This window comes from Cryptomeria japonica, chromosome 10, assembly GCF_030272615.1.
Source record: "Cryptomeria japonica chromosome 10, Sugi_1.0, whole genome shotgun sequence".
Classification (NCBI taxonomy): Eukaryota; Viridiplantae; Streptophyta; class Pinopsida; order Cupressales; family Cupressaceae; genus Cryptomeria; species Cryptomeria japonica.
The window spans coordinates 243,745,789-243,761,393 of record NC_081414.1 but is presented as its reverse complement, the minus strand read 5'-3'; the positions used below and the strand labels follow the sequence as shown (position 1 = coordinate 243,761,393).

Below are 15,605 nucleotides of genomic sequence, written 5' to 3'. Positions count from 1 at the left end.
AATCAGAGGGCATGGCATATTAAGTTGAAGACAACCTTATGGGCTGACAGGATCACACCTAAGACGGCGATTGGTAACTCCCCTTTCATGCTAGTATATGGGAAGGAAGCAAGATTCCCAACTTCCCTAGAGTTACCCTCTCTTGAACTAGCACATCAGCTAGAATTGATAGAAAAAATGATGCCATGACAATAAGGCTAGTAGAGCTGATGGAGCTAGAGGAGGTTAGAAGTAAGGCTATGCATACAATTGAGATTCATCAAGAGCAAGTCAAGAAGGTTTTTGACAAAAAGGCGACTAATAGGGTCTTCAAAGAGGGAGATTTAGTTCTCAAGTGGGATGCAGATAGAGCCAAAGCTGGGCGACACTCCAAGTTTGATGCTATCTGAAGAAGCCCATATGTCATCACTAGTTGCAAGGTGGCCAATGCATTTCATCTCTCCAAGCTTGATGGCGAAGTTCTTCCAATCCCAGTGAATGGGATTCATCTCAAGCCCTGCTTCTGAAGAGGGTGTTGATAGCTATATAAATATTAGACTAGAGGTTGTTTTTCTTTCATAAGTGCTTATGTACATACCGCATTCTCCTTAAGAGGGTGTGCGCTCTAGTTTTCAGTTTTCCTCCAAGTGATGGGACACACATGCTTTGGTCTTTCGACAACTCAGTGCCCAATGGATGCTTAAGGCTTCTGGACTTCATGCTTAGCAGGAAAGCATCCCGCATAAATCGCCAAAATGTTTTCATTTTATGACACCCTTGGTCCATCAGTGAGAACCGATCAGAGATATGTTCCTTGTACCAGAGCAGCCCCAGTTGATCAAGGAGAGAAGAATCATGAAGTGTGAAGTGTTTCCTTGTCCAGAGGAAGTTCTTTCCTAGGCCCTCTTTTTTGTTTCCCTGGTTCTTTCCCTAGCTTAGGCCCTCCTCTCCTTAGCCTTTCTCTCTTTTCCCCCGGAACTCCAGAACCCCGAGGTTTCGAAGTTCCTTGTCCCTTTTCTCCTTCCCTCTTTGGAACTCCGGAACCCCGAGGTTCCGAAGTTCCCTTCCTCTCCATAGCCTTTCTTCTATCCTTGCCCCCGAAGTTCCCCTTCTCTCTTTAGCCCTTTCCCTCTCTATCTCGGAACTCCGAAACCTCGAGGTTTTGAAGTTCCTTTGAGTAGTTCCCCGGAACTCCGTAACCTCGAGGTTCCGAAGTTCCTTCATCTTCTTAGGATTGCCTTTTGGTGGAATGGCTAGGTTGCTTGCATGTACAAGTCAAGTGCATGCACTTCCTGTTGACGTGTCTGAAATCGCATTGCTGCAAACTCCATACGGCCAACGCAGAATAGAATAACCAGCTAAGTATCCTATCCTCTCTTGAGATAAGGAAGTCCCGAATGCTATTTTTTATATTTGATCAAAGGGGACAACCTCAAGGTTTCTTTTGTCAGGTCTTGACTGTGGGATTTCTCAATGGTTTGATGTGTTTATGCTGGAAACACAAGGGGGACTTATGTTGAGATAGGCAATTTATAAATAAGTTCCCTGGAACTTTTATAATCTTTCTATCAAATGATTTCGGTTAGGCTGATACTATTTTTTAATGGGACTGTGGATTTTCTGGATAAAAAGGGGAAAAAGGAGGGAAGGATAGGGAGAGAGAGATACATGAAATGTAAATTCTAACTAAGATAGCAGTTTCATCAAATAGACGGAAGCCTCCAAATAACAAGACTAAGCATTACCAGCTACTCAAGCACAGTGTTTGCATAAATCTAGTGCAATCTTCAAAGGAAAATAAGATTTTTCATGTTATCACGTACAACATCAGAACTTTTACATTCATAGTGAGTATTCAATAACCGAACTAAGCATGAAAGGTCCAGATTAACCATGCAGAGAGAAAGGCAATCAGTCGTTCCCCAATGGTGTGGACTGCGAGGATTCTATCAGATGTTTGCTTGAAAATGCTATGTAAAGGAAATAAACATAACTGAAAGATTTCTAAATTAAGTGAAGAAGGAGACCATGCACTCACAAGGAAACTTGAAAACAGTCTTAATCTTTGCATTAATTCCTGTAAATTTCGCCAGAGCTTTTGCAACAATCCAAGAACTTACAAAATAAGGGAAACCAGTCCCCTTTAAATAGGCTTCAAAAAAGGATGAATGGCCCAGATCTAATCTAAACAAGTGGCCCAGATTCATCCATAAAGCATGGCTGCCCATACCCATAAATGGGATGCAAATATCAACAACCACTCCCAAAGGAGCAATAACTACCTAAAAAGGTAATTACAACAATTTCAGAAATAATCCAAAAAGGTGCATTAATAAAGTTTTACATTTTGTTGACTAAAAGTTAAATGTCACCTTTTGGTGCAAAAGTGCACTTTTAAGATTTAGAGAGAAAAAAACACTTTTGAGAAATCACTTTCTCTATTTTAGCCTCACACTCCTTTTCTAGAAATTGATCTTCGCTATGCAAATATTCTTGCCACAGATCACGACCTGCTGCACGTTCCTCACGAACATATTCCTGGAACCTAATGCATAACTGGAATAGCAAACTGAATGGAGGCATAGGAGGATGACGAATTTTGTATTGCATGCCTTCGAGATACTGGTCTACGTGCTTTAAACTGTCCTTCTAGCTGGAGCGATTACGCTCAAAGCATAACATGTCTGAATGGAACTGACCAGCAAAACTCAAGTCTTTATCGGAATAGGTAATCCTATCCGTTCCCAATCTTTCTTCCCAGTCCGGTTGGATTGCATCATCGGACAAGTCGTTTACCCATCCTGAAACCATTGATTGGAGGATTGTCTTACCTAGTTCTTGCATGTTTCCCAGAATTACCTCACACGTGTCATTTTCTTTGTCAATAATTTCTCTGGTGCCGTTTTTCATGTTGATAGTCTAGTACCATTCCTTAAGAGTGCTGATGCTATGAGGATCTAGGATGGCGGACAATGTAGGAATCTGCGCGTGTCCAGAAAAGAGCCCTCATAAGGGGGAGAGTTGTGGCAGCTACTTCATGCATGTGGAGGGATTCCCTCTTTACCTCTAATAACTTGACTAGAGTGAGTTCTCGATGGTGGGCCATCTCTTTTACTTCCTCAAGGATTCGCTCCCCCCTTTTCTTGATGTCTTGTATCCATTCCCTGACGGCCCTTGCGGTGTCCCATACTCCTTCAAATTCTGTTGTGGTCCTTTGCGCCAATGCCGTCGGGGGAATATGGGATTCGGAGGCATTGTGTAATGGCCTCAGGAGTTGATCGATGTATCCCTCGGGTTGCTCAGCACGAGCCCGATACATGTCCTTTTCAGCTGTTATCTCTTCAAGCTGCCTGAGTATATTCTGCACTGAATCTTTGAATTCTTCTTTTTCTTGCTCCTTAGTGGCTCGTCCAATGGGGACAGTTGTGATGCTATAATCCGCCAGTGTAATCTGATCTGCAAGCTTGTCTATAGGCGGGGTGGCAATGTGAAGAGTGCGGTTCCTTTGCTCGTCTTTGGTTACTCTAGAATATGCCCTGAGCTTTTTCTTCCCCTTAGCTTTTGCTTGGTCTATGCGCGAGAAGATATCCTCTAGATCAATAGGTGGTTTGGTGGCGGCCTTGCGCTGGGCTCTGGCAATCAACCACTCTTGAGGTACCGTCTGGGCTGATGATAAGGTTAAGTTTGCATTCTGTTCTTTGATGTTTTCAGCCGACTCATCATAGATTCGCAGCTGCTCTGCTACCGGAGGGGTGGAAGAGGTGCGAAGTTCTTTGCTTGCAACTGAATTTTCTCCTATTTCACTGAACAACTGTCTGGTAGCTTAATGTGATGGTTGTTCTTCAGTCCTTTCGAGCTCATGAGTCTCATCTATCCTTTGCTCTCCTTCGACGGTAGAGTCATCTTTGGCTGTATTGTGGAGCAGCAACTCGTGGCAGCTCTGTTGGGTGGGTTCATGCACCTTGATCCCTTGAATGGATGGAATCTCTCCTTCCTCTATTTGGTTGCCCAGTTCGGTTGATTCAAGGGCTCTTAGCTCAGCTTCTAGCATGTCGGGCGCGGGAGGATCATTAGTTCCAAACGCATCAATGTCACTTTGAGAAGGCGAAGCAGGTATATAATCTAATTCCACTACATCGTCGGACGAACTGGGGTCCTTTGACGATGACGTGACCTCTGGTCTCCTTATAGGAATCTTCTCCCTTCTTGTTCTTTTGGACGTCCGAGTCCCTCTGCAAGCCTTAGCCTTCTTTCTTTTCTCTGGTTTCCTTTTAACTTGAACCTCTCGGCTTTTCACCTTCCTTCGCGTGGCTTGGAGACTGAAATACTTTATCCAGCTTGCGAAATTCTTTGGATCTGGAACTATTTAGTCACTCGAATCTCTTGTCTTTACCTTAGTTGCTAGGTCAAAAAGGCGAGGTGGTAATTGTTGTGCGTATTGCACACCCCACCCCGTCGTGGACAGGGGACCCCCGTCTCCGTTTTAATCTGGTCTTACCTCTCTTAAGTGAGAATGCCTAAAGAATTTGAAACCAGAAAAGAGAAACTCGGCTTTAGAGTGGAAATAAAGATGAAAAATCGGGTGCTTGCCTTCAAATGCAATCGCTGTCTTGCTATTGCGCATTATAGTCAAAAGGGCCGAAAAGCTAAGGCAAACTACATCGTGCAAATTCCTCTTAGAGCCCGACTTCTCCCAAGCGAAATCATAGATTTCACCTTTTTTGACTGAAACAAAGAAAACACGTAAGAAACTCACAAAATCGCCCTTTAGCCCGAAAAGAGGAAAGAAAGTTCAAGTTCACGATGACAACCAGTTCGCACAAAAGAGTCTTTTGGCTCGAAAACAACAAAGTTCATGTAAATGATCCTTAAGGGCCGGAAATCGCGTGAGAAAGCAAAAATGCAAACCAAAATCGCGCCGTATAGCCAAAAATGCCGAAAATGATAGAAGCTCCATAATTTCGCAAAGGAGGTCTGTAGGCCGAAAATGGCTAGTATGGGTAAGATCGCGAATAATTCCCAATCAGGCTGATAAACCAAGGAGATATCATGCCAAATCGTTCTCACAAGACGAGAAAGTAAAACTCGCAAAATCCTCCAAATGCCCAAAAAATAACTTAAAGTTTGAAAATCGGCTTATAGCCTGAAAATGGAAGCAAAATGTTGATTGTAAAAGAGAGATTTCAGGGCCGAAGTGTTTTAAGTCAAAATCATGCCATTTGAACCCTTTAGAGCCGAGAAGATGAGAGAAGAACAAAATCGTGTTATTCCCCAAGTAGGCGGAAAACTCACAAATCGGTCCATAAGTCGAAAATGTGAAGGAAAACTTCAAATCGCCCCAAATAAATTCATAAGATGAAAAAGAGTTACAAGTTCGTCAAACAGTTATAGGCCGAAATTCAGAAATGCAAGCAAAGTTCAAAAAATCTGCCAGTATGCCGAAATAACAAATGTCTTAAAATCTTGCAAATCCCCTCTAGAGGCTGAAAAAGTTAATGAGGGAGGTGTCTAAGACTAAATCGTGCATTCTAGTTTTCCAACAAGAAATTGAGAAAGGAGAAAATAAGGCGTATAAATCAAACTCTCAAAATCTCTCACAAGGCCGAAAATGGAGAATAAGTGAAATTCATCCAAGGAAATAATCACCCAAAACCACAAGACCTCTCAAATCACCCAATAGACCCGAAAATCATGAAAGAACATGGGGAAGCAAGTGCAGATTATTGTGTTGAATGGTATGTCAAGTGAAAAGGTTTAGGCTATGATGAATGTACGTAGGAACTAGAAAGTACGAACATCCTAACTTCAAATTCAGCTAAGGATCTAATGAAGGCATTTGAAATGCACTCAGAGGAAGCACAACATCTCTCAATTTGCCTAAAGGTCCTGAAATCCGAAAGAGAAGGCGAAAAACATATAAAAGATACATCTCACAAAGAGCTTCTCAAGCCTGAACTTCACCGAGACGAAGCCAGACGTTAAAAATTTAATGTTTGTTAAATTAATTTAATTAATTTTTCAAATTGATTTATTAAGGTGAAATTGATTATTCGCAAATCAAAGCCAGGCGCTAGAAGAACCAAGAGAAGGCCTGAAACGTCGAGGGGATGCGATCGTGGCCAGGCACTGGAAGCTGGAGAAGAAGATGCAGGAGCGTGAGATTGGAACCAAGCATTGGGAAGCGCGTCATCACTTGAACGCCAAAGTTAAAGGCCACCACTTGAGCCATAGAGTTGAAATCAACTAGTGTGATTAAAGACTGAAGAACACAGAATGCAGCAAGTATGCGCATTCCCAGAAGGATACACTGCTGGAAGAAATTCCAGAAATTCAGTTTGAGAGACTGAAACAGTTTTATTGTAAAGAGTTGTCTGTGGGTCCCGCTCAAGATATTTTAAAACAAAGGGGACACAGATCAGTTATGTCCAACTACCGGATAGACCCAAATTGAAGCCAAACAGTTGTAGGCAGTTGAGAAGGTGGTTGGGTAGATAACTGAAAATTAAGTGGGTATGGGCAGCCTTATTTGGTGGAATAAACCAGGACCCTTGGATGCAGTCAATCGTGTCCATCGATTCATATTGCAAATTCTATAAAAGGTAGAGGCCTTTCTTTTGTAAAGGGTTAGATTTTTAGATAGTTATACTCTAGTTAGATTATTGTTAGATTTTTAGGCAGTTAGAATAGGCTAGATTGTAGAAGGTTAAATTTCAGTAGCACAGAGATGTTGCATAAATTGTTGTAATAGGCAGCCGCAATCAATATATAGACATTGATTTGGTGTTTATCATCTTGTTTGCATCCTGTTTGCATGGTTTCTTTTAGCATTTTAGATAGATCTTTCTGTTTTGGGTGTGCAAGTATTTGATGGATTCAGGCTCATACCATTGAGGATATAGTGATTGTGTATCCTTTTGTATGGTTAACCTGAGCCTTTGAATCGTTCTTAGTTCAGTTGCAGGTGTCTGTCTGAGCTGTGCCAAATTTGGGTGCTTAGCCATGCTCTTGCAGTCTGAAAAATCTTCCAATTCCCCTTGAAGATTGCACCGTTCCTGCAAGGTTGTGAGCTATTCTGGCCAAGCAGGGATTGGTTATGTTGAATATGTCTACCCGCATACCAGTCTTGTTAGTTTTAGGTCTCCTATCCCTTCCCCTTTGCTTTTTTTTTATTTTTTTATTTCGCAGCCTGAGAATCGCAGCTGACCAACTTGTTGCAAATCGTAAGTCCCCTTGTGCTCCCAGCAAATCACATAAATCACTGAGTTATCTTGTAGTCAAGAACTGACATTTGGAACCTTGAGGTTGTCCCCTTTGATCGATTAAAAGAAGCATTAGGGATTCCTTACACAAGAGAGGATAGGATACTCGGTGAGATCATTCTATTCTGTGTTGGCCTGATAGAGTTGCAACGATGCGACTTTAGCCATGTCAACAAAATTGGCGCTAGAAGGAGGGCTGATATGATGAATGTCTGAATATCTAAAACCAAATCATATCAATCCATATTTGTGAAGAGTAACCTTATAGCTTTTTTACCCTTCTCCATGCTTAATAGAAGGAGGTCCTCCCACTCAGGTTCTTTGCAGCAAGTTAGTTCATTGAGCCAATTTAAATGCTATATTTGGGATATGTAAGATCCCTGTTAAACCAGAAAAAACCAAAAAATTAGAAAATCGGAAAATACCAAAAAATTCTGAATTAGTATGTATGGTTAGTCGCTTCATGAAGACTGTCCGTAGTCCGAAATTTTCCAGATCTAGCAAAGGCTAGGTCTGCAGCTATATCCCAAGCGGCTGTCCGAATTCGCATCTGCTGGGCATTGTAGGATTCATGGCACCACATCAGAGAACAAAGAGTTGAATTGCTTGACATTTCTCTCAAGGGTCGAACTAGCGTTACAGGGGCAGATATTTTTTTGGTATATCCCTAAACCAAAGGAGCTCGTACAGTCGGATATCCCTAGTCCTCCATCAAGCATTGAGGAGTTTACACGATTTAAAGACCGAATTGAGAACTAGTTTAGTCTCGAAGAAGAGTTATTCTTGGAGAGCATGCTATCACCTTGGTGGTGCAGAATTCATCGCAGCCCATATTCGGATTTCACTTGCTCGCTATGCATGGAGGTAGTCAGTCAAGTCAAAGCCCAATATGGACTGTCGAAAGAGCCAGAAGAGCCCACCACTAGCAAAGTGTGGAGTGCCTACCTTGCTGCAGATGAGTACCAAAGATCTCAACATCAACACAGCGTCGGACTCCCTGATAATGAAAGGATGGAGTTACCAATTGCTGAGCAAGATGAACCAGTCAGTCAGACTGTGGCAGCGAATGATTTTATTGTCCTTGCACCAGTGCCTACCTTGCTGCAAATGAGTACCAAAGATCTCAACATCAACACAGCGTCGCACTCCCTGATGATGAAAGGATAGAGTTACCAATTGCTGAGCAAGATGAACCAGTCAGTCAGACTGTGGCAGCGAATGATTTTGCTGTCCTTGCACCTGAAGAGGACAAAGCTGAAGAAGAAGATAATCAAGTGAGCTTCGTGGAGCATCCTCAAGCTGAAGAGAAGCTTGCAGCAGCCCCGCCAATGGACGATACAATCCAAGAGCACGTTGAGGACATTTTTAAAGACCAATCAATCAAAGAGTCCCTGTTGTTTGAAGATGTGCTAACAGAAGTGCATAAGGCTGCATTGTTCATGCAATCTGAGGATGCACCGACAGATGATGCACCCCTCTTTCCTGAGTTCGAGTTCGAATTTGGAACTGCTTGTCAGCCTATACAGCCTGTTGATGAATTCGATGTTGATTTGCACGAGTCAAGATGCTGCACCACCAGTTGCGACCTCCTGAAGCAGTCGAAGACTCCCAGCCGTATGAAACCCCGCATGACTCAAGAACACACCTTGTTGTTTCTTTCCCTCCTAATGTTAATTCTGAAAATTTTCAATTTAATTTTGAATATTCTGGGAAAGCAACCTGTAAATGGATTAACCACAGACCTAATGAACTCCCTAAACTGATAATTTTGCCCGATGTCCTGGTTAAACTTGAAAGTGGCCAGCTGAAAATTTTCTTTTCAGAATACAAATACAAACAAGCCAAACTGAAATAATAATTAATATGAATATCTCATACCCACGATATGAGAGATGAATCAGTAAAATTAAATTTTAATAAACTTTAATACTAAATCTGAATATAATCTATAAATATCATTTGTAAAATACTAAAATTTAAATTATTTTTTCATTGAATCATTTGTGATTCATGAAACACGCATAGTGTAAAAACTGAAAACAAAATCCCAAATGCATACCAATATGCATGATAGTCGGCTTTTAGTGTGAAGTGATAGCACAGTCCATGAAAAACAACACACATAGGTAGCACTCAACATTGTGGAAAATATTGGTGATTGCAAATAAATAGATATCGCAGCTTAGAAGTCATCGCACGTGGTGAAATGATAATCGAATACGATTTAGGGGTTTCCGTTTCCTAAAAAAATCCACAATTTAGGGGTTTTCAAAAATATATTACAAATGAATATGTTTGTTTTAAATTATTTTAGAGATAAGGGGCCCACGTGAGGGAAAAATAACAAAATATTAAAAGTTTTGAATGTCATGTCCCCTCCTGGATCGTTATATATATACGAAGAGAAAGGGAGAGACCCTAAATGAATAAATTATTATTATTAATTAATATAATAATTACCAATGAATGATTATTTAAATTTCATTAATTAAATATTATTTATGATTTCAATATTATATATTATCAACATAATTTATATATTTAAAAATAAATAATAATACAATTAAAATACAAAGAGGATATAAATAATACAATTAAAGAGGATATTATATATTAGCAATATGTATGACAGTCATATATAATATCATGTATAGTGGCATGTAGAATTTAATAGTAATATTAATACATGGATATTAAAATAAAATATTAATAGTAATATTTATAGACAGCAATACGTATGACAGTCATATATAATATCATATATAGTGGTGCCTTTACAACCATTAGATAGACTAATAATTAGTGTCTAGGCAATGGTAGTGTTAATAAATATAATAGATAATATTATTTGATTCATATATGTTTTCGCTTATCAATGAATATAACTTAAATGTAGCAATTAAATTTTTAATTAATAAATGTTTATTTATTAATTTAATATATTTAATTCGAATATGAAATAAATGTAACAATTATTATTAATTAATTAATCAATGTTTATTTAATATTATTATCAATTAATTAATATTCATTTATTTATATCTGAAACTATTGATTAATATTTATTAATGAAATAATAATAATCAATACACCAATTGTGAAAAGGCATAGAGTCAACGATTAAGGTTAATATCAGTGATCATAATTGTGAAACAAAGAGATCATACCTCTCCATCTAAAAGAATAACGGAGCACCAAAGTAATCACTTTATATAACAAAGATTAATTAAAAGGTAATAAGGAAAAGGCACGTTACATTAAAAAGTCACAACCTTTCTATGAAAGGTTATATGAAGGATATAAAACGGAGAAGAATAATTAGAGGCTGTAGGAAAAAAAGAACGTTATATTAGGTTTACTTATGAAACAAGCAGCCAACGGTAAGGGGGAGAAAGGAGGAAGGACTGCTACGTGGTGGGAGAACAGTTCTTGAGGCTACGGCAGCAGGTAAGTAAGGAGGGAATATATTATTTTATATGTTAATAAATATGAAGGGTAGCCATGTTATTACATAGGTAAATGAATATAAATTAAATACTTAATACATATGTTAGTGAACATAGCGATGACCAAGTTTAATACATATGTTAGTAGATGTAGTAATGAACAGTTAGGTATTATATATATTAATGAATATGAATGATGAACACGATTATTACATATGTGGATGAATATAAAATAAATACTTTAGTATATAGGTTAGTGAATATAGTAATGAACGGTTTATTACATATGTTAGTGAATATAGTAATGAACGGTTTATTACATATGTGAATATAGTAATGAACAAATTAATACATATGTAATGAATGATTTTTCTTAGATGTTAATAAATGTATAAACATAAGTAATAAATACGTATCAATGAATAGTAGGAATATATGTTAAGAAATAAATGTGAATATTAGATAATGAATATATTTATGAATATATGTTAGGGAATACATGTTAAATCAGGAATATGTAAATGTGGATTATGGAATGGAAAATAGTAATAAATTATAAAATGTAATATAAATGTGATTACATGATGGAGGCTGTAGGGAGGAAACTCCCTTAGTCTAATGGAGGGATTATGATAATCCCTAGGGTAGTATTTATACTGAACACTGATATGCATATGTATGGCTTGGTTGATTAAACTCAACCAAGAAGAGACGGATCTGGCCGGTCCCCTCTAAGGACTTGGATGATGGAGGCATCACCCAAGGCAAGGAATAGACAAGGGTCTTCCTTGGATGGCTTGGGTGTAAGAGGTTACACCCAAGACAGGATTTGAACTCATCTTCGATTTCCTGGAGGGCTTGGGACCAAGGGGTTCCAAGAAGGCGAGCTTCACGACCGCCTAAGGACATACTTTCGTATGGCATTCGTATCCTTTTTATTAGATAAAAATTATGATTATGTTAATTAAGTATTAAAAATAGATTGCAAATTAAAAATGGTTTATATATATATTTTTATGTTGTATTTTAACAATCTGTTTTGCAGGCCAAAGATACCAAACTAGTATGATCTCTTTGTTTCACAATTATGATCACTGTTATTAACCTTAATCGTTGACTCTATGCCTTTTCACAATTGGTGTATTGATTATTATTATTTCATTAATAAATATTAATCAATAGTTTCAGATATTAATAAATGAATATTAATTAATTGATAATAATATTAAATAAACATTGATTAATTAATTAATAATAATTGTTACATTTATTTCATATTCGAATTAAATATATTAAATTAATAAATAAACATTTATTAATTAATAATTTAATTGCTACATTTAAGTTATATTCATTGATAAGCGAAAACATATATGAATCAAATAATATTATCTATTATATTTATTAACACTACCATTGCCTAGACACTAATTATTAGTCTATCTAATGGCTGTAAAGGCACCACTATATATGATATTATATATGACTGTCATACGTATTGCTGTCTATAAATATTACTATTAATATTTTATTTTAATATCCATGTATTAATATTACTATTAAATTCTGCATGCCACTATACGTGATATTATATATGATTGTCATACGTATTGCTAATATATAATATCCTCTTTAATTGTATTATTTATATCCTCTTTGTATTTTAATTGTATTATTATTCATTATTAAATATATAAATTATGTTGATAATATATAATATTTAAATCATAAATAATATTTAATTAATGAAATTTAAATAATCATTCATTGGTAATTATTATATTAATTAATAATAATAATTTATTCATTTAGGGTCTCTCCCTTTCTCTCTGTATATATATAACGATCTAGGAGGGGACATGACAGTCCGCCCTTCTCAAAATTGCTTGTCCTCAAGCAATTGGCAATTTTCTCAAACGAGGTTATCTCAAACACAGAGCATACACATTTCAAACACGAAGCATACACATGAATAATTTCAAACACGAAGCATACACGCATTCTCAGTTTTTTCTTATTGACTAGAATGATTCATCTTTACCCTACAGGATGGCAGGATCATTGCTCTAATACCATTGTCATGTCCCCTCTTGGATCGTTATATATATACGGAGAGAAAGGGAGAAACCCTAAATGAATAAATTGTTATTATTAATGTCCCCTCCTGGATCGTTATATATATACGGAGAGAAAGGGAGAGACCTTAAATGAATAAATTGTTATTATTAATGTCCCCTCCTGGATCGTTATATATATACGGAGAGAAAGGGAGAGACCCTAAATGAATTAATAATAATAATTTATTCATTTAGGGTCTCTCCCTTTCTCTCCGTATATATATAACGATCCAGGAGGGGACATGACATTGAAGTATTTTATTTTTTTTAACTTGGGAAAAATGGTCCCAGCCATGGGGGATGTTCGGCCGTCCCCGGGATAGTTGAGGGACGTCCCAGGTGTCCCCCTCCGTCCTCAAGACATACAAATGTCCCCCACAGTTGGGGCCAAAGTCCCCCCATTTCTGGGTGCCCCTTGGAAAGTCTAGCAAATTGGAGGGGGGAGGGGGAACATCCCTTGGTCATCCCCACGACCCCGAGACATCCTCGGGACTGGGATGAGGGATTTCAAGCCGGGGACGCGTCCCCGGGTTTCACAATAATTTATTGGAAATATTACATATATTTAAAAATAAATAAAATTATATGAGCTGAACTTAGTCCAAATTATTTTTCCAATTTTTTATGGTTGCTGAACTTCATGCAAATTTTATGGTTGTGAAATTCGAACATTGTGACTTAGGGACTAAGTATCTAGTTCACAATAATTATTTTCCACCTGGGATTTTGTTCTTGTAAGACCATTTTTGAAGCAACTCGTTTTTTAATCTTGCTAGCAAAATGTACTGTTTTCCCTTCCGCAAGTTTTCTTGCACCATTAAAAATTCCTTTCATGCTGCTATCCTTCTTGATGATATATATTGTTCTTTGAGTTACTAATAATGAGAGCCAACTGTACATCATTGCCTCATGTATAATATATACTTGTAAATTTGTAATAGATGTATTACATGCAGTGTAATACTTGCTAGGGTTTTAGTTTCTATTGTGCAATACAATGATGGAAACTCATCAGCTTTATAATATCATTATACTTCTTTGACACCCCTTCTATCCGAGTTGCTTGTTTGGCATCATGGTTACATATTTGTGTTCATGGGAATGTTGGAAATACAAAAAATATATATCAAACCCTCAATAACTGGAATATTGAATGTTTTTACTAGTTAATATTTTATCACTTGCAGATCACTATTCATGTGATGGCGAGAAAGGGAATCTTGTTTTTGTAGCAAATTTTCTTCTGGAGCTTGTCAACATGCAAAGCCCTGTAAGTACTGTAATTTAGAACCTTAAGCATTTTTACATATGTGCCATATCATCAAGTTTATTTTGTTAAAACTTAAATCTTTTGTAAACTCATAAAATGCTAAATGAATTTCTCTCATGATCACATAAGCATAATTTACAGGCATTCAATAAACAACTATTTTCCACATATGCACACCAAGCTGTGGACTTTATTAGAGGTAATTTTTTTAATCTAACTTCTTGAATGAATTTTAAGATTTGAAAGAAAATAGAATTATTGTAGTGCTGTGTAATATTACCTTATTAAATCAAAATGTGAAGCCTTCAAAAATCTCGACTTCCACTCCAAAGTCTAAACTATAGGTTACGTGAAAAACCTGTTAATAGGCAAAATTAGGCATTTTTACATAGTTAATGTATAGTGAAAGAAAGCATGAGATAAAATGAAATTTTTGATCCTTAAGTTGCTTTTTTAGGTGTGAAAGTATCTTTTCTCTTGTTTTTGTTTTTAAATTTCTAGCATTAGTATTATAATTATTGAGGTAAGAGAAAATTTGGATAAAAATGTGTAAGTTTATTTTAACATTAGTGTTTCGGACCACAATCTGCGATACATTATCAAGATGAAGTAGAGGAAAAATATGAAAAATGTTGCAAACCAAGATCCTAATAAAGAAAAGATGAAAGGAGGAGAGGAAACCATGGAAGTGGAAGAAGTCAGAAAGTGATGTTGAGATTCCCAAAGACATCAAATATGAGAGTTCAAATGGCACAAAGATGTAAAACAAAGGAGACCAAGAGAAATAAGTGTAGGAAAAGTAAATAAAATAAAACAACAATGCTAGTTTTCAGAGAAATGATAGTAACTAAATGGCTGGGAAAAAGATAGCAAGGAATTATTAGATGAAAAGACTATAAAGGAAGCTTAATTATGGTTAAAAGAAACAAGAAAAACAATAAAGCAACTACTATTATGAAAACGATAAAAATAGAAAACTAGATAAAAAGGAGAAAAAATGAAGTGCAAGAAAACATAATAATACAGATCCAAAAGTATAAAGAATGACTAAATCTTAACACAAATTATAGGAAAATGAAGCAAATTAAAACCCTAATTAGTGAAAGAGAAGAAAATTGAAAAAATGATAAGCTTAACAAATAGGAAAAAAAAAAACCAATGCCAAAATAAAAAAAAGGGAAAAGGAAGAAAACTCTCGAGGAGGATAAAAACTGAGGGGCTCAGATGGTGGAAAAGATGACTAAAGGACTAAAGGAGGATGAGAGATGACTAAAGGACTAAATGAGGAGGCCTACAGACAACCTGCAAAAGGAGAATAGAGAAGGAATGAAAGAAATGCCAAGGAGTGGAACCACAACCAACAATTAATTGAGGACTTTGACCAACGGAAGTTTGAATAGCCAAGGGGAAGAGTTAGGAAGAGGCCATTTGGAGGAAAGTTACCAAAGGCTGCCATGATGAATTCAAGGTCCACCGTTTTGTTGGAAATGTTGTTATTGATGTCAAAATTGAGAATGTTATTAGCTGTTAAAGA

General features: G+C 37.0%; 1 protein-coding gene across 5 annotated transcripts in view; it reads left to right on the top strand.

Annotated features, from left to right (window-relative positions):
• The window catches only part of LOC131066598 (protein MULTIPOLAR SPINDLE 1), a 279,380-nt gene that overhangs the window by 95,629 nt on the left and 168,146 nt on the right, over positions 1-15,605 (top strand). For 3 of the 5 annotated variants that reach the window (XR_009359175.1, XM_058001413.2, XM_058001410.2), the window contains exons 5-6: positions 13,989-14,071; positions 14,201-14,270. Coding sequence is in view for 4 of the 5 variants with exons in the window: in XM_058001413.2 (XP_057857396.1) it covers positions 13,989-14,071; positions 14,201-14,270 (153 nt within the window). In the remaining variant the exon portion in view is untranslated. The remainder of the gene's footprint in view (positions 1-13,988; positions 14,072-14,200; positions 14,271-15,605) is intronic. The other 2 variants (XM_058001414.2, XM_058001411.2) reach the window with 1 other exon arrangement.